This window comes from Miscanthus floridulus, chromosome 9 (genome assembly GCF_019320115.1).
Source record: "Miscanthus floridulus cultivar M001 chromosome 9, ASM1932011v1, whole genome shotgun sequence".
NCBI lineage: Eukaryota > Viridiplantae > Streptophyta > Magnoliopsida > Poales > Poaceae > Miscanthus > Miscanthus floridulus.
The window spans coordinates 16,517,753-16,542,116 of NC_089588.1; the positions used below are offsets into that span (position 1 = coordinate 16,517,753).

At 43.0% G+C, this 24,364-nt stretch overlaps 1 protein-coding gene and 1 pseudogene across 1 annotated transcript; one reads left to right on the forward strand and one right to left on the reverse strand.

The window, feature by feature from the left end:
• The first annotated feature begins 4,228 nt into the window (after positions 1-4,228).
• LOC136483485 (uncharacterized) lies at positions 4,229-7,696 on the forward strand. The gene has a single exon (XM_066480568.1). It carries the CDS (start codon positions 4,952-4,954, stop codon positions 7,694-7,696), a length of 2,745 nt encoding a protein of 914 aa, XP_066336665.1. The 5' UTR covers positions 4,229-4,951.
• Positions 7,697-9,407: 1,711 nt separating this feature from the next.
• LOC136479328 (L-galactono-1,4-lactone dehydrogenase 1, mitochondrial-like) lies at positions 9,408-10,183 on the reverse strand (annotated as a pseudogene).
• Positions 10,184-24,364: the final 14,181 nt, after the last annotated feature.

Below are 24,364 nucleotides of genomic sequence, written 5' to 3' on the forward strand. Positions count from 1 at the left end.
TTCTTTGCAACAGACCTGAATGAACGAACGCATTTGATCAATAACAGAATTTGTGGGATCTAAGTTGCTGAGGTCTGACTGCATGTCTGTAAAAGTAAAGGAACTGAATGATTGAAGGTTCTATATTTGTATACTAATTAACTAAGTAGCAGCCACAAAAGCCCCAATTTACACTTCATTACCGTTTTGTCTAGTGAAAGGGCAAGGAAAACATCCTTTCCTAATTCAATAACAGAAACTCGTAAAACAACCATCAAAAGTCTTATATAGAAATAAAAATCTTCCTCTGAGAGTAATTAAGATTTAAGCATGTAAAGTCCTAAGAGAAGAACAAACTAGCAGGTGCACCCACAAACTACCATCTTTTCAGCTGATAATGGCTAGCAGATGCTACGGCACATGTTACTATCAGCATACACATAACAATACTAATTGTATCACTCATGAGATAAATACAACTCTCTCAACTGGAACCACCTCTTATTTCTGCATTAGGTTCTATAAATGGAAGAATATCTAGGGAAGGAGTGGGCAGACTCAGAGTGAAATGGTGCAGGGACAAACTTAATCCAAAATGGATATAGCAGTTTCAAGAATACAGTTATTTTCGTAATAACAGTTCAATTTCTAAGCAAGAGAAAATTTCAGAGATTATCCAGTAAGAGAACAGAAAGTAAAGACAGATTTGCATAGAGAAGACCATAGTAAGCATTTGAATTTGGGGGTATCATCGAACCATGCATAAAAAGTGTGCCTACCTGCATTTTTCAGAGACTCACAATAAAGGTCCCAAACATGCTGTAAAGCTTCACCCTTTCCATATTTTGATGTCAATTTTGGGGTTCTTCACTTTGAGGGAGGATTGCATGGGACAACAACTGTGTCAGTATATGGAATCCACAAGTACTTAATATGTTTGTTTTCGGAAATCCACTTCCTGCACATTAGGTAGGCATCCAAATCTAGCCCATTATCTTTTAGAGACAGATAATTTGACTGATCGATTGTGGCATTTCTTCACAGCTCCTTTACTACTAGCGCCTGAAAACTTGATTCCATCCAGCAAACCATGTTCCTTGGAACTTTAAATAAGAAAACAAGAAGGTTGATACTCCTTTGCAACAGACTGAATGAACGAACCCCATGTCCTGCTTCTCCTGAATGGATGGACTCGAAGTTCTGCAGCGTGAGGCCATGTTCCTTGAGCTCCGAGACACGTATCGCTGCCTGCACTGGTGACGGTCTTCCTCTTAGCATCAACGTCGAACACCTTGCCCATGAGCTGGAGGCCGACCATCTCGGCCAAGTGAGTGCGATCCGTTGTGGGACCCGAGCGGCCTGAGATTGCACCGCTCCTTGTGCACGGCGACTAGGGCCGGGATGCGGGAGCGAGTCCGTCTGGAGCAGGACGCAGGCGTGGACCTCGTGGGTGCCGTGGAGGTCCCCCGGCAGCGGCGCGTACCGGAACAGGACGGCCTCCTTGTGCAGCGCATCGCCGGGCAACGGGAAGGAGTAGTAGGTCGCCGCGCTGAAGCCGAGGATACCGGGGAGGGGGCGGAGGATGTTGAGGTGGTGGACGGTGGGTATATATACGGCCGCTAGGGAGGCGGCCGCGGCGGGAGAGGATGTACCGCATCGTGCGTGCCGTTGGGCGCGGCGGCAAGGTGGGGTGATTGGGCTCATGGCCCATATGATCCAGTCAACAGGCCCATGAGTTAGAAAAGGATTTGTGGCTTGCCGGACCGTTGCTGGTAGTTCCTGCGTTGTTTGGTTTGGTTAACGCCGCACAGCGGATCAAGAGAAATACGGCCCAGTTTAAACAGTAAGCAGGCAATGCTGTGGACGTGCAAACGCACACAGTCGCCTTTGGACTTTGCCCTAGAAATGAAATCGAAGTAGCGGTCAGAATTGAATTACAAAATTCATGATTCATGAAGAATATATATTGTAAAAGTCTGGCCAACTTCATCATACTAGGGCAACCCCTTTTTTGCATTTTGGAAAATAATTTAATGCAATTTCACAGTATATATTCTCACTTTAGTTATATTGCGACCATCCTTTTTTTACTTCATCATTCATGCAAATAGTGACATTTTCTGTTCATCCGACCTTTGTTCAACACAGCACAGCACAGTGACCTTTGTTACAAAGGACTTAATAATCATTATGAAACTAACACTTTCAAGTGTAAACACAGCACCGAATATTGATACACACTGATTATCCAGAGTTCTAAATGCTCTGAACATTCATACAACTGAAAAGACTTTGCATAAGTCTTCTGAATATGCTGACCTGAATAATCTTACCATATTTCAGATTAGATGCAAAATGTTATTATGAAAGTGTGTTTACCAACATCTTAGTATTCCAATGTGGTCCATCCTCCAATATATGTTTCCATAACAATGATTCTTTGTGATGACAAATGCATCCTGCTTTCCCCAAATAAATGATACATCTTCAGATTCTTTGCCTGGGTGTGATTCTAGATTAAAATGTAAAATGTGAGTCATTTTCAAACAATACTGGCAGTAAGAAGAGAAGAGACACAAGCAAGTTCAAAGCATGCCAAATTTCTGAAACATTCAGAACAACGTTACTGAAATTCATAGAACTCCACCAGAAAACTCTGAATAGGTACCCAATACAAAGTTGTGACTGAAGGAATTTACAAAAATTATAAAGAAGTCCATTCAGAGACACTGCAGAAGGTATACAAAGGAGGATAAACATATGGAGTTGCAAAAGCAGCCTTGATGATTCCTTGAGGACACAGAAAAATCACCATAAAATGGTTTCAAGTCCCAACAACACACAGGATTGATAATGGGGTGCCACGCACCAGCCAACCAATTAACTAAAACATTAGGATGAATGAAATAGGTCCCATCAAATTAGGTTGATGTTCGATTGCTAGAGACATTTTGTTTGGCTGATGTTGGATTTCAACTATACAAGCTCTTTAAAATAAGATCGTTATATTATTTTGTATTATCCATGCAAAATAAAATTCACTCTCTAATTGTTTTCCTGTCAACGAAGTCATCTTTAGAACATTTCATATGTGCTGCAGCACTCAGTGACTCTCACCTTTTGGTTATGACTGCATTTGATCACACATTTTATAGCTGCAGAGAATTTGTGGGATCTAAGTAGCTGAGGTCCGTCTGGCTGCACGTCTGTAAAAGTAAAGGAACTGAATGCTTGAAGGTTCTATATTTGTATACTAATTTAACTAACGTGCTTTTCGGTTGCATAAAGGTAATGTCAACGGAAATAGAACCTTTCTGCCGCTGGAATGGGAAAGAAATTGTTGATTACGTATGTTGTTTGGTTCAGCCATGGTAACAAGTCGGGTGGGAGTGGAATGGTTTGCCGATCGATTCGGACGTAAGCGACATACTGAAGCGTGGGATTGATTACCCTGCTATAGGATCCTGTTGGTGGTGAAACAAACATAAAGTATCGCCATCAGTTCACAACTTCACATTGTGATCGGTTCACGTCCATAAATGATCGAACCAAACAGCACCTAAGTAGCAGCCACAAAAGCCCCAATTTACACTTCATCGCCGTTTTGTCTAGTGAAAGGGCAAGGAAAACATCCTTTCTTAATTTCAATCACAGAAACTCATAAAACATCCATCAAATGTCTTACATAGAAATAAAAATCTTCCTCTGAGAGTAATTAAGCAAGTAAAGTCCTAAGAGAAGAACAAACTAGCAGGTGCACCCACAAACTACCATCTTTTCAGCTGAAAATGGCTAGCAGATGCTACTGCACATGTTACTATCAGCATAAGCATAACAATACTAATTGTATCACTCATGAGGTAAATACAAGTCTCTCAACTGAAACCACCTCTTATTTCAGCATTAGGTTCAATAAATGGAAGAACATCTAGGGAAGGAGAGGACAGACTCAGACAGAAATGGTGTAGGGACAAACTTAATCCAAAATGGATACAGCACTTTCAAGAATACAGTTATTTTCATAATGTCAGTTCAATTTCTAAGCAAGAGGAAATTTCGGAGATTATCCAGTAAGAGAACAGAAAGTAAAGACACATTTGCATAGAGAAGATCATAGTAAGCATTTGAATAAAATTTCAGGGACTGTCAAATCGGACTAGTTAAAAGTTCAGGGAGTTAAATCGAACTAGTTAAATCGAACTAGAAGTATATTTTTTTAAAAATCCAAAAAATTAGTTAAAAGTTCAAAAAAATATCCATATATTTTTACGTGAAAAATAATGCAATTAAAAATCATAAAATTTGGCTTACTCTTAGAAAATTCATAGAAATTTTGTTTTAGCTTGAAAAATCATAAAATTTTGTTTTCCAGGAATGACTACAATTTTCCACTCGGCGTATCGCCATGAAAGCACCACCATTTTTGTCACCGAAAGTGCTCCGAGTTACCAAGAAAAAATACTCCCGTACGTAGCCGGGCAAGTTCCCGGATAGCCGCTGTTGATGCTGACCCCGACCGCGCAGCTACGGGCGCTACACTACACCCAGCGTCTGCACTTGTGACGTAGTAGCATTCACTGTTCATTTCGTTCAGTCTAACGAAAGGGATATTATTTGGACCACCAGTAGCAGAGGCCATGGAAACTCCGAAAAAGAAAGTTTCCTCCCACTAATAGGAAACAGAATTGCTTTCATTTTACATACGATCTGGACAAAAGAATATGCAAATGCAGCGAAAGATCCGAGATAGTTACATCTTATAGATGAACAAAGAAACAACATAGCACTGGGATGCGGATGTCCAAGAAATTTGTAAGCGTCCTCAGCTCAAACTACTTCTTTTTCTTGGAATCTACCACGCGACGACGCGATCCCGACGCGGTCACCGGTCCTCCACGCGGTGCAGCTCAATGCTTATATCACCGCCGCTTTCCACTGACGTGCTCATCGGAGCTTTAATTTCCAAGAAAACATGCCGCAGTCCCCGAGCTCCAGACGCGGAGAGACTGAGCTCGTTGACGTTGACCCCAACCGGCCAGCTGCTCCGGCGCCGGCCGCTCCTCCTCCCGGAATGGTCACCACGGCGAGGGACGCCTGCTTCCTCTGGGAGCTGCGCAAGTACGTGCTGCTGCAGGCCACGCTGGCGGCCAGCGTCACCTACTCGGCGGGGCTGAGCCCGCCGGGCGGGGTCTGGTCCGACAATGACAGCTCCAGCGCTGGCGCACGCCTTGCCGGCGACCCGGTGCTCCAGGTCACCTATGCCCGCCGCTACGAGACCTTCTTCTACTTCAACGCCACCGCATTCGTGGCCTCCATCGTCACAATCAACCTCCTCCTCATGCAATCCCTCAGCCGCCACCGCGGGTGGCTACGCGCGCTCCAGGCCGCCATGATCCTCGACCAGCTCGGTCTCATGGGCGCTTACGCCGCTGGCAGTTGCAGGGAGCTGGCCATGTCCGTGTACGTCGTCGCCCTCGTGGCCTTGGTCTCCTCCTATGTCTGCGTCCACGTCCTGCTCTTTGCGCTGTGCACCCTGAGAAGGCGTGGCACCGGCGTGGACGACGCGATGCCGGACGAAGAGCGCGGGACCGTGGAGCGTTCGCGCAAGTACCTCCTCATCTTCGCGACCCTCGTCGCGACAGTGACGTACCAGGCCGGGCTGAGCACGCCAGGCGGGTTCCTGTCGGACAGCCAGGACGACGACCACCTCGCCGGGGACCCCATGCTCCGTGGTCACCACCCGGACCGCTTCATGGGGTTCTTCTACTTCAACACCACGGCGTTCGTGGCATCTCTGGTGGTCATCATGCTGCTCATGAGCCGGACCGTGACTCATCACGGGTTCCGCTCATGTGCCCTCTGGGTGTGCACGGGTGCGGCCTTGATAGGGCTCACCGGTGCATTCGCCGTGGGGAGCAGCAGAAGCGTCAAGACATCCATCTATGTCGTTGCCCTGGTGGTTGCTGTTCTGTCGTACATCGGCCTTCAGGTTCTGGTGTTCTTCTGCAAGCCTGTGGAGAACTGGGTCCATAACGTCCAAGACACGCTGCAAAGGTATCTGAAACTGGACCAGATCGAGTCACAGGATCCCCGGGTTCGTGCAGTGCATGATCCACAGGAAACCGCCGAGGCTGACCAGCTTCTCCAGAAGTCCCGCATGTACCTGCTTCTGCTCGGAATCCTTGCTGCGAGCATCACATACCAAGCGGGGCTGAACCCGCCAGGTGGCTTCTGGCAAGCAAAGGCTGCTGATGGTGTGCATCACTATCTAGCCGGTGATCCAGTGCTTCACAACACGTATCCACGGAGATATCTGGTTTTCTTCTACTGCAATGCCACAGCCTTTGTCGCGTCGTTGGTTATACTTATCCTCCTCCTCAGCAATATATTCAGCACCCAAGGAATCAAGTACTGTGCATTGCAGGTCTCCATGATCATGGACCTTCTTGGGCTGATTGGCGCCTATGCTGCCGGAAGTTGCAGGCAAGTGTCCAAATCCGTGTATGTCTCCGTGCTTGTCATTCCAGTGTTCATGTACGTTGGCATCCATGTTATGGTGTTCATGTTAGAAGTCTTCCCAAATATTGCGACATGGAGGAAAAATGTGAGGGACAAGCTGGAGGAATCTGTGCCCAGATGGCTCAAGAAGTTGTTTGAGCTGCCGGCAGAGGAAGACGAGAACGTGAAGTGGAAACTGGAGAAGAGGCGCAAGCTTCTGCTGCTCCTTGCCATTCTTGCAGCCAGCCTCACCTACCAGGCAGGCTTGAGTCCACCTGGCGGCTTCTGGCAAGAGAATAAGACAGGCCATGTCGTTGGCAACCCAGTGTTGAATGACAACTACCGACGTCGCTACATGGCTTTCTTTTACTGCAATGCAACCGCCTTCGTCTCATCTCTGGCCATCATCATGTTGCTGGTGAACAGAAAGCTTTCGGCGACAGGAATACAGTCGCACGCGCTCAGCGTGTGCGTGATCCTTGACCTGGTTGGGCTCATGGGTGCATTCGCTGCTGGGAGCTCCAGGAAGGTATCCACATCCATATATGTCCTCATCCTGGTCTTTGCAGTTCTAGTCTGCATCACGCTCCAAGTTGTTCTGGTTGTGTCAGAGTCAGTTCAGGGTCTCTTGCAGAGACTCCTGTCCTTCTTCGACATAACGGAGGGAGAAGTTGGCTTCATATTGCCGCATAGAGCTGCCAACAATGGAGGGCCACGAGATCTCTGGTATGAAAAGCTGCCCAAATACTTGTTGCTCCTCGCAGCACTTGCAGCGACTGTCACCTACGAAGCCGCCATGAACCCACCCGGTGGCCTCTGGGATGATGGCCAAACTGGTCACGTAGCCGGTGACCCGGTCCTTCGGAGCAGCCATCCAGATCGTTACAAGGCTTTCTTCTACTGCAATGCAACTTCCTTCATGGCGTCTCTTGTGATTATGGTCTTACTCCTAATCAAGCGAGTATGCAGAGCAAAGCAGGCCATCTTGGCGTTGCACACCGCCATGATACTGAACTTGTTTGGCCTCATGGGTGCGTATGCTGCCGGAAGCTGCAGGAGAGTGAGGACCTCTGCTTACATCCTGGCATTAGTGATAGGAGTTTCTGTATACATTGTTGTTCTTGTCGTAGTGTCCATAGGTGTCGCGAAATGGCTGAAAGGAGTAATGGATGAGCTAGTGGAACAAGTGATCTGGTGCTTCTCTATAGAAGATTTGTAAAACCTGTGGACATGAGCATAAAAGGATAAGTCACAAACTAAAGGGCGTACCCAGTGCAGAGAGCTCCCGCACTGTGCGAGGTCTGGGGAAGGGTATTAGTGGCAAGCCTTACCCTCGCCTGTGCAATGCGAGGAGATCACGACTCGAACCCGGGACCTTCCGGTCACAGGCGGTAAGTCACAAACTGTACATACTTTTTGGAATTTTGGATAGGCTTCCAGATATAACTTATTATAATATTTTCTGAAGCACTGTTGTAATTTGAGTAGTTGGTTTGTATTATCTGTAAGTCTGGCTTGTTTGCGGAAAAAGCACTGTTATAACTTCTAGGTATTCTCCTTCTATTCTACTAGTGTTAGCTTTAAGGAAAGTTGTATGTTATATAAGATATCCTTGATAGTGCATTGCTAAAAAAATTTAGCATCATGAAGGGAAAAAAAATATTTGTGCTTAAGTATCCTTAATAGTACATAAGCCTTTGGTCTTCATAGTTTTCATGCCATAACTGAGGTACTCGTGACTCAAGAAGTACTATAGTAGCATCTGCTCACCAAAATCAAAATCTCACAATAGTATCAGCTTGATATACATGTGCTAGTGTGCTACTGCTCAAGCTATAATGAGTTAGTTCAATAAAACAACTATTTGTGCCCAAGTATCAAGGAACTACCTGATAGCAATTTCACAGACGTTCAACATTTTACTAGACCCACATGTCAGCCAGACAGCCACACAAGTTATGTGTGTGGACCCACACATGGCTTTGTGTGCCTGACATGCGGGTGAATGGAGAATGTTATAGGTTTTTGAAACTGGTCTGGGGTGTTATGGCTCCTTAATAGCTTGGCATGAATATCTGTAGTTTTGTAAAATTAATTCTTAGTAAAAGCTTCCAGTTTTTTTGCTAATATTTTGAGGAAGTGTTTTTCGCCAAAACTCAACAGACAAATATTGCCCTGAACATTTACAAAGAGAACACCACAAGCATTCAAATTTGGGGTATCAAACCATAACAAGTGTACATACCTATATTTTTCCAGTGACTCACAATAAAGGTCCCAAACATGCTGTAAAGCTTCATCCTTTCCTTATTTTGGTGTCAATTTTGGGGTTCTCCACTTTGAGTGAGGATTGCATTGGACAACAACAACTGTGTCCATATATGGAATCCACAAGTACTTAATATGTTTGTTTTCGGAGAGCCACTTCCTGCATAAGGGGAGAAAGGAAGAAGTCTGAGGATATTACAACTGCATAGGGAAAATAATAATATAGCTACGTAATGATTGACACCACGAGACATTACTTGTGGTTTTTTTTTTACCTCATCTGCATTTGAAATGAATATATGTTCCACAAGCTGAGGTCTTTGTCTTTCTACACTTTGAAGAGTAACTTCTGCGATGACACCTAGGCCACCAAGTCCGCAGCAAGCAAGATAGATCAAATCAGGATTCTTCTCCCTTGATAATTCTATTGTCCCTTTGGCAGGGGTAACCAGTTTCATGCTAATGACTTGTTCATCAACCGGAGGCAAGCTTGCACCAGTGCCATGTGCACCAACCTGTGTTGAATCATGAATAGGCCTGAACTCGGTAAGTCACAATTGTACAATTTGTGAAGGAATACTGGGACCGGCTACAATTGAAGTTCTCAGGAATTAGGATGATGAGAAGAGCTTTCTCAGTACAGAAGGACCCTATGAAACTACTTATCTACTGGTAAAAGGACCATCAGATTCTGAAACACACATTTCAAACCCATCAACAGGCTATCTCTAGACAATTTCACACATTTCACTGAGTGGTAAATCCAACATCAGAGAAATCGCCTACTTGTTCTAGTTTCAATTTGTTAGCGTTCTTAATTTAGGGCACAAAGATAAACATCTCCTCGGAGCTTGGAATAAGAAATTTAAAAGGTGGACATTTCTTTGCAACAGACCTGAATGAATGAATCCTCCGACCTGCTGCTCCCGAATGGACGCAAAGTTCTGCAGCCTGAGTCCGTGTTCCTTGAGCGCGTCGACGAGCTCCGCAACACGTATCCCTGCCTACACCGTGACGGTCTTCTTCTGTGCATCAACGTCAAGCACGTTGTCTATGAGCGCGACGCCGGCCTGAGCTTTACTTAGCTCGCGGCGGCGAGCGCGCCCCCGAGTGCCGAGAGCGAAAATGGCTGGAGGATGGACGCGGGCATAGACCTCGTGGTGCCGCTCCAGGCCTCCAGTTGGATACGGCGTGCAGGTCCTCCGGCAGCGGCGCGTACCGGAACGGGACTTCTTGTGCAGCGCGTCGGCAGGGAACGGAAAGGAGTAGTAGGTCGCGGCGCCGCAGTCGAGGAGCAGCAGCGCGCTGCCTGCGTACTTGCGGAGGTCGGCGTCGGAGGAGACCCGGGAGGGGGCGAAGGAAGGGAAGGTGGTGGTGGTGGTGGCCGGTGGGGATGCCGCCGCCCGCGGCGGCGGCGAGAGTGGAGGGGGTGCCGCATCGTGGCGTTGGGCGCCGCGGCCCGAGGAGAGGGGGAGTGAGTTGTTGGGCTCATGGACCAGGCCCATACAAACTCCAACATATACATGCGGCCCGCTGGATTCCAATCGACCGGCCCACGAGTTAGAAAAGGATTTGTGACTTGCCGGGCCGTCGCTCCTGATTCCAGAGCTGTCCGGTTCAGTTAGTGCCGTACGGGGAGCAAGAGAAATATAGCCCAGCTCAAAGACTAATCAGGCCACGACGTGGACGTGCAAGCGCACGCAATACGGTCGTGGTTGAACCGTGCCCTAGGAAGAGGTTATAGCCAGAATCGGATTACAAAAATCCATAAAATATATATATTGTAAGACTTCTGGCTATCTTCAACCTAGGGCAACCTTTTTTTGCATATCGGAAGAAGTAATAGACTTGTCCTAAAAATGTTAGGAATTCATATACTATGAATATAGAAAGTACGTAATCTAAATTATAAGACATTTTTGTTCTTTAGAGGAGGGCGTATTTGACATGCATGTTTGCATTTGAAATGACATACATGCTTGGGCTTTTCTTTTTCTTCTTTCTGCACATTGGAAACCAATTCAATGGCCCTTAATCTTCAACCTAGGGCAACCCTTTTTTGCATATTGGAAGAAGTAATAGACTTGTCCTGCAAATGTTAGGAATTCATATACTATGAACATAGAAAGTAATCACTGCCTGTTATGATGTACTCCTTCGTTCAAATAATAGTTTGTTTTGGCTTTTTCAGATACATATTTTTATTATGTATCTAAACATAGCATATATCTAGGTACATGGCAAAAAAAAATATGTATCTATAAAAGTCAAAACGACATACTCCCTCTATTCCAAAATGCTTGATCTTATAGTATTCAGTTGTCCTAAAATAGTTGTTATTCTCACTTCTCAATGCACATTTATCTTCTTTCAATGCACCTTTTTTTCTTTTTCCAATGCACCCTCTATCTCTATCCCAAAATGGTAAAATCTATCTACTATTCTGTTAATTTATAACTTCCCAATTAACTTATGTCAAAGCTTACTCATCACAAGGCACCAGTGCTATTGAAAGAATATGACACAACAGGCTGACATGTTAAATTATTCACATATGTATTTGAATGGCATTGATGTTCTTAGATCCACATTCCAGATCCAAACTATACTTCACCAACATTTTGCCTTCAAGCAAACCGCACACATTTGTATTTGAATGACAACATGATGACATTGAATTCTTCACATTATGCGTTGCCAGGAGCTGCAAAAGAGCATTGAATTCTTAACATTATGCGTTGCCAGGAGCTGCAAAAGAGTGAGGTCACTCATATCATAAGATGGTTGTGCAGTGGAAAACAGAGGAAATGGATAGAATGGCCCTTTAGCAGGAATCAAAAGACAAACATAACATATTGCGTATGTAGTTCTAGATTGGACATCAGAGAACTGAATATGTAATAAAATATCCAGAGATAACAAAGTACCTAACTACTACGAACTGATATTCACTATCGGTCCATCACTGCAGGTTGCTAGTTTGCAATCTGGCAGCCATGGTAGGGGAAAGATAGATGTTGTCCTTTTCATCACCATAACCATGACCTAAATTTAACAAAAGGCCAACCAGTAATCATCAGTTGATACCATCTTCGTCTAACACACGCGCTGCTACCTAAAGTAGTATTTTATCTTATATAATATTCTAGCATACATGCTCAAGTAAATTCTTGAAAACTCAAATATAGCATTCCAAAAGATTTTTTATTTCAATATAGCAGTTATGGTAACAAATACAAGCAAAGTGAGTCGTTCTTGACTTCTAACATCTATTTGGAAATCTGTAAAACTTTCAGATGCCCTAGGTCCCTCAATTCTCGAAAAAAGAACTCAAGAAAGATGTGTGGCGTTGGAATTTTGTTTATTAGGGGGCAGATGACTTTTAAAAGTCGTTTATCTACAAAATGTCTCTTAACAAAGTCTTAGTTTTCTTCTACAAAGATAAAATCATCTTATGAGTGTACGAATTTTGAAAGTTCAGGAGATGAAACGGTATTATTTTTTAAAAATGAAAGGATACAAATGTATACCTTTTGTAATTTTAATACAAAAGTATTTTAGAAAAATTGAAAGATTCCAAATAGAATCCACTGCAGAACGGTGTCAACTAGCTAGTTATTATCTACGGCGGGGAAAAAGTAGTACCGGCCAATTTGAAATGGTGTAAGCTAGCTAGTTAACGAAGTACTCCCACCATCCAGAATGATAGGCCTATTAGATCAGAGGAAAAATAAAATATTATAAACTTTGACAACTATTAATCAAGTTATATGTATATTTAGGGTATAAAACTCGCATCAATAATTTTGTGTTCAAAGTGCCTTTTAAGATGATAGTATTGATTATTTTAGCAATTGATTATATACTAGCAAACGTGCCCATACGTTGCAACGAGACCTATGCATAGGAATCACACTCCGTATTGTCGTTAGACGAAAGTTATTCTAACTCGTATGGGCATGAGTCATATGAGTTCGGGTCACATATAAGAGGTACGAAGGACGCGACCGAATACGTCATGAAATCAGACTCCCTATTTTTTTAGATTAATCGGACTCCGTATTGATCACACTAGTAGAGAAATGAGCTGTACTCCCGGTTCGCAACCCCCTTCAGTCCCAGTTTTGGAACCGGGAGCACGAATCCGGGACTAAAGGGCCCCTCCTTTAGTCCCGGTTTCGCGCCCGGGACAAAAGGTCCACTAGGCCTCCCGGCCTGGCCACATGGGCCGGCCCTTTAGTCCCGGTTGGTATTACCAACCGGGACTAAAGGTTTTATTTTTTTTATTTTTTTGTTTCTATTTTCAATTGATGATTCGTTTTGGTTTTCAAATAGGTTTTCGAATACGCATTCTACGCTGCTAATAATATACGTATTCTACACGTTTATAATGTTCGAACATTTTTGTACAAACTAAAGTATGAAACTAACGTATATATTACATGCATATACATATATTGTATGTTATTTTATATACATATAATATGTGTGTATATATATATGTATATATATATATATATATATATTACAAATAAAGCTTGCATTGTATATTCTATCATATCCTTGGGATAACAAATTCACTCCATCTGGTTTGGCTTCTATGTTTCGTTCACGTCATTGTAGAACTCGCCAGCGGGGTTTGGGACCTAGTCATTAAGAAATCCTACTATGGTCTCTTGAATTGCTTTCAGTTGGTCATGTCGTATAGCTTTTTCCTTCAACCATAGAGTCTTTAATAAAAGTTAAAGGAAAAGTATTAATATATATATGAATATGTGTGTTGGTCACGTGATTAGTTATACATATGAGCAATAAAAGAAATTGTGAATATATGAATATATTTATATAACGTACTTTGAGGTTCTCTTTAGGAGTTCTTTTTGAGTACGCCATGATGAACTCGCAAACATGGTATCCACAGTGGTTGTTCCCCTGTTCTTGCCTCAGAACCCACTTTTATGAGAAAAAAGATCCAGTGAATTGAAAGCATGTATGGTGTTAATTAAATTATATATATATAAATGTAGCTAGTACTTACTTTGTGTGCGATTACATCCAGTGGCGCTTTGCAATGTTTCATGTGGTGTTCCTCAATGAAACTTTTTCAAACACTGCGCCCAATAAAATAAAAAATTAATTTGGCCTTTAATAATTATTGCAGTTAAGAGATCGGGGTATATATAGTTGCTAGAGAGACCAAATTACTCTTGGATAATATATATTATGTCTTGGTACTCTGTTTGCTCTTTTTTTAACGAGTCTAAGATGCTCAACCGACTATTGGCCATATCGATGACCATCAATATCCAGTGATTGCTGCATATGTTTTTATACACAAATATGATCGACATTAACTACAGTCAACATATATATATGGGAGATAGCTTAGCTAGTAAGCAAATAATTGAACAAATGTCCATATAATCGACATTAATTATTTAACACTCACTTGAAGTTGTAGGGGAAGAGTATGTCCTTGTTTTGTTGGTTCACTAAGAACCTCATGACATTTTTCTCGAGTTCAGCTTTCCATTGAGGCAGGGGGTCAGGGTGTTTGAATACGACATTTGGATCAACGAAACCAACATCATTATCCTTTCTCTTTCTGAGTTCTGTCATCTCATATCTGCATATATAAAAATATAGTGTGAGGATATATAATATATATATGCATGTAGCTTTATATATATATATACACTTTAATAGTAGAAAATAATCACACTTACAGACAATAGCAGCTAATGAGACTTTTATTGAGAGAGTTCAGTGGCATAGTTGGTGTAATTCTAAAAACTAGACATATATAACGTCATCACCACGGAAGTAATGTTGGTTTCTAACTCTAACAGAAACAAAGTTCTCTCCCCGTTCACACGCCGCCATGTACCACTTGTTTAACAGGTACATTTGTGTACCCAGTTCACCTAAGGCCTTAGGGTTGTATAGACTCTTTCCATGTTTAAATTTCTTCCAAGGATCCACTTTCGGAGTAGATGGTCCTTCAGCGAGCACTTGGGCAAGGTCCAAACCAGTATTCTCGTAAAACTGAACCAGTTCCTCAAAATCGACGTCCGGTAAGTCTAAGTTTGAACCATATTCATTATGAATGACAAGAGGACTAATTATTGCGATTATTGTTCGAGTTGTGCAACACCTTTCCCTGCTCTAGTCTTTTTCTGCGCCGCCTCAAATGACTTGGTGAGAGAGCGGTCATAGTCCGATTTTGGCCGGGTCTTTTGAGATTCCCGCTTTGTCGGGCATTCTCTTGGTTCCTTCTCACCCGTTCCTCACCCTCTTCTGATGTCTTGTACTGTACAAAATTATTCTAGTAGGGCCTCAACTTCACGAGCGGGCCGCTAGTATTGAAATTGGGCGTTAGGTTCTTTTTAACGTATATCGTGTATAGGGATTTCTTCCAAGTCTGAAATTGTGTGGCCATCTTCTTCATAGCCCACTTTTGAACTAGCTCCTTCAATTCATCATCGTTGATAGCATCATAATCATCCACTTGCAACTTGAAATATTGAAGGATATCATCCTAAATTAAATTCTTATCAAGATCAGAGACAAAACTAACATGAGGCTTGTTGATCTTTTGCTTCCATTCACGGGCACTGATCGGAAGTATGTCCCTTACAAGGCAGCCACAGTGTTGCACGAATTTCCTTGCATGTGGACCAAGTGGTTCGCCTGTCTCGATATTAAATTCCGATATTATGTAGCGCCCCTCCAATAGCTTTTTCGGGCCTCGAATATTTTTGTTTTTCGCCGTTGTGGTCGTCGATCCAGAGGGCTACGTATAAAAAAGAATAAATAAATATCATGTGTACACATAATAGATGATAGATATTCAAATATATATATATAAATATATATGCCTCGCCAGTATTTTCTTGGTTATCTTCAAGAGCCAGGTATTGACTCCCGTCATCTACATCCTACTGGTCATCATTGGCAAATTGAGTGCCGGTGTTAATAATATCCATCATTTCTTTATCCATGTTGTCTCTCGGGGCAGCCATCTAGCTTTTACACCACTAGATATATCTATAAAAAATAAAAACTATATCTATCAAATATCCATCAAATTCTAGCTCAAAAACATGTTTTAATAAATAACCATTCGTACTAGTTGACCTTGCTTACGTGATCATCTCGGCGAGGATTTCTCCACCGGACGGTACCGTACTTGGCCACGGAAGAGCTCCGATTCTACGAGGAAGGGAACACAGTCTTCCACGACCGTTGCCGCTCTCCCTCGTAGAATCAAAGCTCCTCCTTGACGTCCGTTACCGCTCGGCAGAGAACATGCTAGCCTAGATGAACACGGTCTGCAAGTTCAACTAGTACGGATTTTCTACAATTTTCTAACTATTTTCTAAGTTTTTTCATTTCATGGAAAAATTAATTCTAAAAAATAAAAGGCATGATTTCTAAGTATTTTATTTCATGGAAAAATTAATTCTAAGTGACCTGCTCGACATCGGCGAGCTCGCGGGCGTTTCATGGAAAAATTAATTCTAAGTGACCTACTCGACAAAATTGAGAAAAAACACACTTATGACCTCACACATCTTCTAAGATCACGTAAGCTTCCGTACTAGTTGACCTTGCTTACGTGATCATCTCGGTAGGCATTTCTCCACCAGATGGCACCGTACTTAGCCACGGAAGAGCTCCGATTCTACGAGGAAGGGAACACGGTCTTCCATGACCGTTGCCACTCTCCCTCATAGAATCAAAGCTCCTCCTTGACGTCCGTTACCGCTCGGCAGAGAACATGCTAGCCGAGATAAAAACGGTCTGCAAGTTCAACTAGTACGGATTTTCTACAATTTTCTAACTATTTTCTAAGTTTTTCATTTCATGGAAAAATTAATTCTAAAAAATAAAAGGCATGATTTCTAAGTATTTCATTTCATGGAAAAATTAATTCTAAGTGACCTACTCGACATCGGCGAGCTCGCGGCGTTTCATGGAAAAATTAATTCTAAGTGACCTGCTCGACAAAATTGAGAAAAAACACACACTCTCATGACCTCACACATATTCTAAGATCACGTAAACTTCCGTACTAGTTGACCTTGCTTACGTGATTATCTCGGCGGGCATTTCTCCATCGGACGCTACCGTACTTGGCCACGAAAGAGCTCCGATTCTACGAGGAAGGGAACACGGTCTTCCATGACCGTTGCCGCTCTCCCACGTAGAATCAAAGCTCCTCCTTGATGTCCATTACCGCTCGGTAGAGAACATGCTAGCCGAGATGAACATGGTCCGCAAGTTCAACTAGTACGGATTTTCTATAATTTTCTAACTAGTCCGCGCCAAGGAGGCGGAGGTATGCCCACCCGAGTACGAGAACTACGTGCCCTGCTACTACAACATCACGGACGCCATCGAACGTCTCGAATCTGTGGGCCGACGTTGTCATAAGCTACCGCGCAAAAAGGAGGAAACGACGAGATACTGGGCCGCGCCCGTGCTCCACTAAGCTCGATGGCTCAGCGCAAAATCGCATTACAAGATTGCCGGCACGAGGGCTCGGCACACACATCCATCCGATTACAAAAGGTTGGAGTAATTAATCTATCATAAATGGATTATATATGGTGGCGGCGGTGGCTCACATCTAAGGTGTCAAACGCGAGGTCTAGCTCCTACAGCCAAAAAAATATGTTAGAGACTTAGACTTTACTAAAAAAACAGTAATAATCTATTTAATTTGCCATTTAATTTGATCGGTGATTGACCAGTAATAACAGTGGTACACGTCTTTGCCATTTAATTTGATCATCGACACGCACATGCAAATACATATTACTAGGGATGAAAACGGTACGGATATTTTCCGACCGTATTCGAAACCGAATCTGTTTAGAGGGGTTGAGATCTATCTGTATCCGAGTCCGGATATCCAACATTCGATATCGTATCCATATCCGAATACTCAAATCGCATATTTATGATGTCGATATCCAATCGTATCCTATCCGACATAGTTGACCCTATCCGTATTCGAATCCGAATCCAGACAGAAATATGAAAACAAATGTAATATCGGTAATATCCGTCTGTATCCGATCCGTTTTCTTCCCTACATATTACATAGGGCTAGACACAAGCATAAATATTAGTATGAATTCATGGCCTCAGTCACCCGGCCACATTCTAGCACCAAGGAGCCTAACATATAAATAGAAGTATGCACTAATTGCAAAGGCTACTAGCTAGCACCAAATCGAAGCGATACATTCATTGAGCAACGGCACTGAACGAGTTGGCCATACAGCAGCAAGAGAGTGTAGAGGAAGAGGGAGACCGGGCCAAACCTGGAGAAGACGTACCGTAATAGAGATGATGTGGCCTGCTACGGATCTTGGAGAAGACTGCGTCTCACGGATCTAACACATGAACGAGGGCTTCAAAGTTCAAACATAGCACGGAGAGAAGGATGAAGAAGGGGATGAATTGGAGGAGATAGACACCTCAAAGAACCTTGAACCGCTTGGGGGCGAGGTGGGCCGGGGACGAGGATGACGTGAGGCATGCGTTGGTCGATCGGAGAAGAAGCGCGCGTGGGCGTGGGGCCGGTGATAGCATGCGCACGTGACGAGGTGAGGCTAGGGTGGTCGCCTGGGGGCGGCGGCGCTGCTGGATCAGATCGATCTAGTAGAGAAGATGAGGCGACGGAGAAGGAGAAGATGAGGCGACGGAGAAGAAGGCTTGGCGGCTACTAGATTCGGTTGGAGAAGAAGGCGGCGGAGACAGAGAGAAAGAGAACTAAGGGAGAAGGGCGTGGTTTATAAAGGGGGGCTTATAGTCCCGGGTGATTGTTAGAACCGGGACTAAAGGTTCTTTAGTCCTGGGTGATGGTTAGAACCGGGACTAAAGGTCTGACCTTTAGTCCCGGGTGTAGCCACGGCCTAGGAGTAAAGGGGATTTTGGTGGGCCGCGAAAACGCAGCCCATCTTTAGTAGTCCAGGTGATGGTTAGAACTAGGACTAAAGATTCTTTAGTGCTGGGTGATGGTTAGAACCGGGATTAAAGGTCTGACCTTTAGTCCCGGGTGGTTGGTCCACCCAGAAGTAAAGGTGGGCTACAGTTTGGCTTTCCACCAGTTTGTAGAAGTTTTCCTTTTATATATATTTCTTTTATATAAATATGCAGAGAGTTGTTAATTGTCTAGTAAATAAAATATTAGCAAAAAAATTACAAAAAGAATTCTAGGACCTGGTTCTGCATTATTGTACATAAGAAAAATCTGTAACCTAAACTCTTTTGTTTTACCGTATAAATATTTAACATAGTGTAAATAATAATCGTAATTTTCACCATGCAAAAATGTACTACTTAATTAAAATCATTAAAACTATTGCTTTTCGACAGGAAATTAGTTTTCACATCTTATTGACATTGATCATTTGTTTTTTCATCACACATTCTCCACAAGAAATCCACCGTAAAGCAAAAAATTCATTTAAATTGTAGAAAATATGAATACACGATAGAAATATGAATACACTATATATATCAAGCGGGCATAGTAGTGAACTTTTTCTTAACGTATACCCCTTGGTTATGATCGCGCCGTAACCATGGAGTGTCCTCATCATTTAGCTGGATGCTTGGGTCTTTGTTCACTGTAAAGGGTGGAATTCGATCATCCTTTTCATAATCTTCTGATATGTTTGACTTGTCTTCAATTCTGATGATGTTTCTTTTCCCTGAAAGAACTATGTGGTGCTTTGGCTCATTAATTGGGTCGTTGTTGTTTTTCCCTCTCTTCGGTTTTGTAGACATGTCCTTGATATAGAACACCTGATTCACATCCTTGGTAAGGACGAACGGTTTGTCTTTATACCCAATATTGTTGAGGTCCACGATTGTCATTCAATACTGGTTGTCGACTGCTACCCCGCCTCCAGTCGCCTTTACCCATTGGCACTTGAACAAAGGTACCTTAAAAGTAGGTGCATAGTTTAGTTCCCATATCTCCTCTATGCAGCCATAATATGTTTGCTTATTTCCATTAGGGTCGGTGGCATCTATGCGGACACCACTGTTTTGGTTGGTGCTCCTTTTATCTTGGGCTACTGTGTAAAATGTATTTCCATTTATCTCGTACCCTTTGTATGTGAGGATATGCCACGATGGCTGCCTAGCCAATAAATACAGTTGCTCATCAATACTCTCATCACCCTGACATTCTTTTCGCAACCAGTCACTGAAAGTTTCCATGTGCTGACACGTAATCCAAGCTTCAGACTTCCCTGGAAACTTGGATCGGAGCAACTCTTTATGTGTCTCAATATACGGATCCACCAAGGAGAAGTTTTGTAGAACTGTGTAGTGTGCTTTATTAAAATAATTGTCCTACGTACCAATATATGTTTTCTTCCCTAGTGTCTCCTTTCCACTTAGTCTCCCCTCGTGTCGTGATTTAGGAACACCAATCGGGTCAAGGTCGGGAATAAAATCAACACAAAACTCAATGACCTCCTCTGTTTTATAGCCCTTGGCGATGCTTCCTTCTGGCCGTGCACGGTTGTGAACATATTTCTTTAGGACTCCCATGAACCTCTTAAAGGGGAACATGTTGTGCAGGAACACAGGACCAAGAATGCTAATCTCTTTGACCAGGTGAACTAGGAGGTGTGTTATGATATTAAAGAAGGAAGGAGGGAACACCAACTCAAAGCTGACAAGACATTGAACCACATCATTCTGTAGTTTAGCTAGATCCATTGGAGGTAGAATTCCTCTTAATGCAACTAGAAGCAACTGCGTCATGAGCACGTGGCAGTCATGGGACTTTAAGTTTAGAAATTTTTTCTCTGGCACATTTATTATACCCTTTATATTTGAGGAGAATCCAGATGATACCTTGATGCTTGCTAGGCATTCAAACATGCTTTTCTTCTCTTCTTTGCTAAGAGTGTAGCTGGCAGGACTTAAGTAATGGCGTCCATCATCTGTCTTCTCTGGATATAGGTTGTCTCATTCTTTCAAACATCGTAGGTCTTGTCGTGCTTCAAGTGTGTCCTTAGGCTTCCCATACACACCCATGAAGCCTAGCAGGTTCACACAAAGATTCTTCGTCAGGTGCATCACGTCGATCGCGCTACGGACCTCTAGGACTTGCCAATAGGGTAGCTCACAAAATATGGACTTCTTCTTCCACATAGGTGCATGACCGTCAACGTCGTTCGGAACAGGTTCGCTGCCATGTGCCTTTTCAAATACTACTTTCACATCCTTGACCATATTGAGTACATCCTCACCAGTTCGGTTGCCCGGCTTGGTCTGGTGGTCTGTCTTACCTTTAAAATGCTTGCCTTTCTTTCTTAGGGGGTGATTCACAGGAAGAAATCGACGATGGCCAAGGTACATGACCTTTCGACATTTTTTCAAGAATATACCTTTAATGTCATCGAAACAGTGCGTGCATGTATTATATCCCTTGTTTGATTGTCTTGAAAGATTACTTAGAGCAGGCCAATCATTGATTGTTACGAACAACAATGCTCGTAGGTCAAAGTGCTCCTGTTTGTGCTTATCCCACACATGTACATCTAGTCTGTTCCACAAAAGTAGAAGTTCTTCAACTAGTGGCCTCAGGTACACATCGATGTCGTTGTCAGGTTGCCTTGGGTCTTGGATGAGCACTGGCATCATAATAAACTTACGCTTCATGCATAACTAGGGAGGAAGGTTGTAGATACATAGAGTAACAGGCCAAGTGCTATGACTACTGCTGTGTTCCCCGAAAGGATTCATACCATCCGTACTTAAAGCAAACCTTAAGTTTCTTGTGTCATTTGCAAACTTTGGGAATTCTCTATCGATTGTTCTCCACTAGGACCCATTAGTAGGGTGTCTCAACATATTATCTACCTTACGGTCTTTTTTGTGCCATTGTAATAACTTTGCATGGTCTTTATTTCTGAACAGACGTTTCAAGCGTGGTATTATAGGAGCATACCACATAATCTTGGCAAGGATTTTCTTCGTGGGATGTTCGCCCTCAACATCACTAGGGTCATCTCGCCTGATCTTATACTATGATGCATGACATACCGGGCATGCATCTAACTTCTCGTACTCCTCGTCACGGTAGAGGATGTAGTCATTAGGACATGCATGTATCTTCTGGATTTCTAATCCCAAAGGGCAAACTACCTGTTTTGCTTCGTACATAGTGACGGGCAATTCGTTATCCTTCGGAAGCATCTTCTTTTGGATTTTCAGTAACTCCCCAAATCCCTTGTCAGATACACCATTCTTTGCCTTTCATTGTAGCAATTCTAGTGTGGTACCCAACTTTTTCTGTCCCGCATCACAAGTTGGGTATAGCAATTTCTTGTGATCCTCTAGCATGCGCTCGAACTTGATCTTCTCCTTTTCACTTTCGCATTCTCTTTGTGCATCACGAATGGCCTGACCAAGATCATCAGCGGGCTCATCTTCTACCACTACCTCTTCTTCAGCTTCCCCCATTGCAGTATCATTGAAGGCACCATATTCAGCAATAATGTCATCATCGTCCCATTGTTCTTCTTCACCTTCTTCCATTACAACCCCGGTTTCTCCGTGCTTCGTCTAACAAATATAGTTTGGCATGAAACCCGACTTCAACAAGTGTGAATGAAGACTCCTTGAGCTAGCATATTCCTTCAAATTCTTTCATATGGCACATGGGCAGCACATGAAACCATCACGTTTGTTTGCATCGGCCACACGTAAGAAAGAATGCACGCCCTCAATGAACTCTTGGGAGCGGCGATTAGCATTGTACATCCAATGCCGGCTCATCTGCATTACATGACATACATACCATATTAAAACCTAGAACATAATTAGTTAATTATACGACATGCATGCCACCACACAAGGTATTAATTTATGAAAGTCTCGCTACAATGTAGACAATCCCAACTACCACTAAAAAAACTAAACCTAAAATACACTTCAGCAGCATAAGGATTTCGCGACCAATCCCAACTAAAACAGACAGATCATGTGTTTGTTTAACATCTATGGGCTTCTTCCGCAGGATCACTGCCTCATCAGCCGCCGTAGCCGCCTGTGCAAGAGAGTTTTGCACGTGTTCAACATACTCTTCCTCCCAGTACCAGCCTGAACATCCAGTGCCATCCCACTGAAATTAAAACAAAAAATTAGAACTTTAATCACAATCATCATGAAAATAAGTATAAATTAACCATAATCATCAAATGCGATAAAAATAACTCACATTGCGATCCAGACACTTGTAGAAGATACAACCCTTGTTGGAACACTTCTTCCTCACCCGGTACTCCATCACAATCTTCTCCTCACACTTGCCGCATGCAATGAGAGGGAGGTCCGGCCTCAGTCGCTTTGGAACCCGATGAGAGGCCGAGGACCCGAAAGCAGTTGACATCTACTCTCTATACTCATTTTAATATAATATAAATTTCTCATTTTATAAACAAATAAAATTAAAAAACTCTAAAATTCTCTATATCTCTAAACCATGAAGTGTGCTATGCATGCTAGAAATGAAAGCTGAATACTAGTTTTGAATAACTACTTTAACTTTCCTTCATCCAAATATGCAAACTTTAAAGTGATTTTAAGCTTAAATGGCTTACAAATAAAAAAAATCCACCATAAAAAACCACATATATCTAGTCTACAAAATGAGATATGCTACTGATGAAACATGAGAGTATAAAGTTGGTAACCTTTAGAACCGAAGAATCGATGGAGGAATTGAAGAAATCTTGTGATTACCGGCGATGAGGAAGAAGAGAGGCCGGCGATGAAGCAAGAACACTGAGCTCGAAGTGGCTTGGGCTCGGGGAGGAAGAAGAGCTATATAGGAGGGGACCTTTAGTCCCGGTTGGAGACAGAAACCGGGACTAAAGGTCCCTTTCTAGTCCTGGACGGAGCCTCCAGCCGGGAGTAGACTTTTACTCCCGGTTGGAGGGATCAACCGGGAGTAAAAGTTAACCTTTAGTCCAGTTGGTAGCTCTAACCGGGACTAAAGGTCCCCTGCAACAAAAGCCTGCCGCAGTAGCCGTTGGGCAGGGACCTTTAGTCCCGGTTACCAACCGGGACTAAAGGTCTTTCTAGTCCCGGGCGTGAAAAATACCGGAACTAAAGCCAAATTTCGAGCTGGATCATATAAGTATTTCTAACTCGTATAAGTATGGATCATATATGAGATACGAATTGAAGGGCATCTAGCTAGTTATAGGGAGAGGTGGGACGGAAAAATGAGGGACACAAATTTTGCCTCTTTAATATTAGACTACAGCAAATGTGCCTGTACATTGCAGCACCGGGTGAAAAAAAAAGTCTACCTCCCACAACAACACGTTATTGATGGTAATGGTACCTGGTATTTTGAGGAGGGCCAATGTCCTTAATCGTGCATGGCTTTAGCCATGCCCACTGCACCTCAGTTGAGTAAGATTTTATCTAATTAACTTGTCAATACTCCGGAAATCATTCCAAATTGTTCATTGCGATGGAATATTTGGGTATTAAGTAAGTAGTTGCGGAATCTAATAGATAACATGATGAATATCTTCTTTGTACTGTTTAAGTAGTGAAATTGTCCATGTTC

Coding starts and splice junctions, on each gene's coding strand:
- LOC136483485 (XM_066480568.1), top strand. CDS start 4,952: ATGCCGCAGTCCCCGAGCTCCAGACGCGGAGAGACTGAGCTCGTTGAC.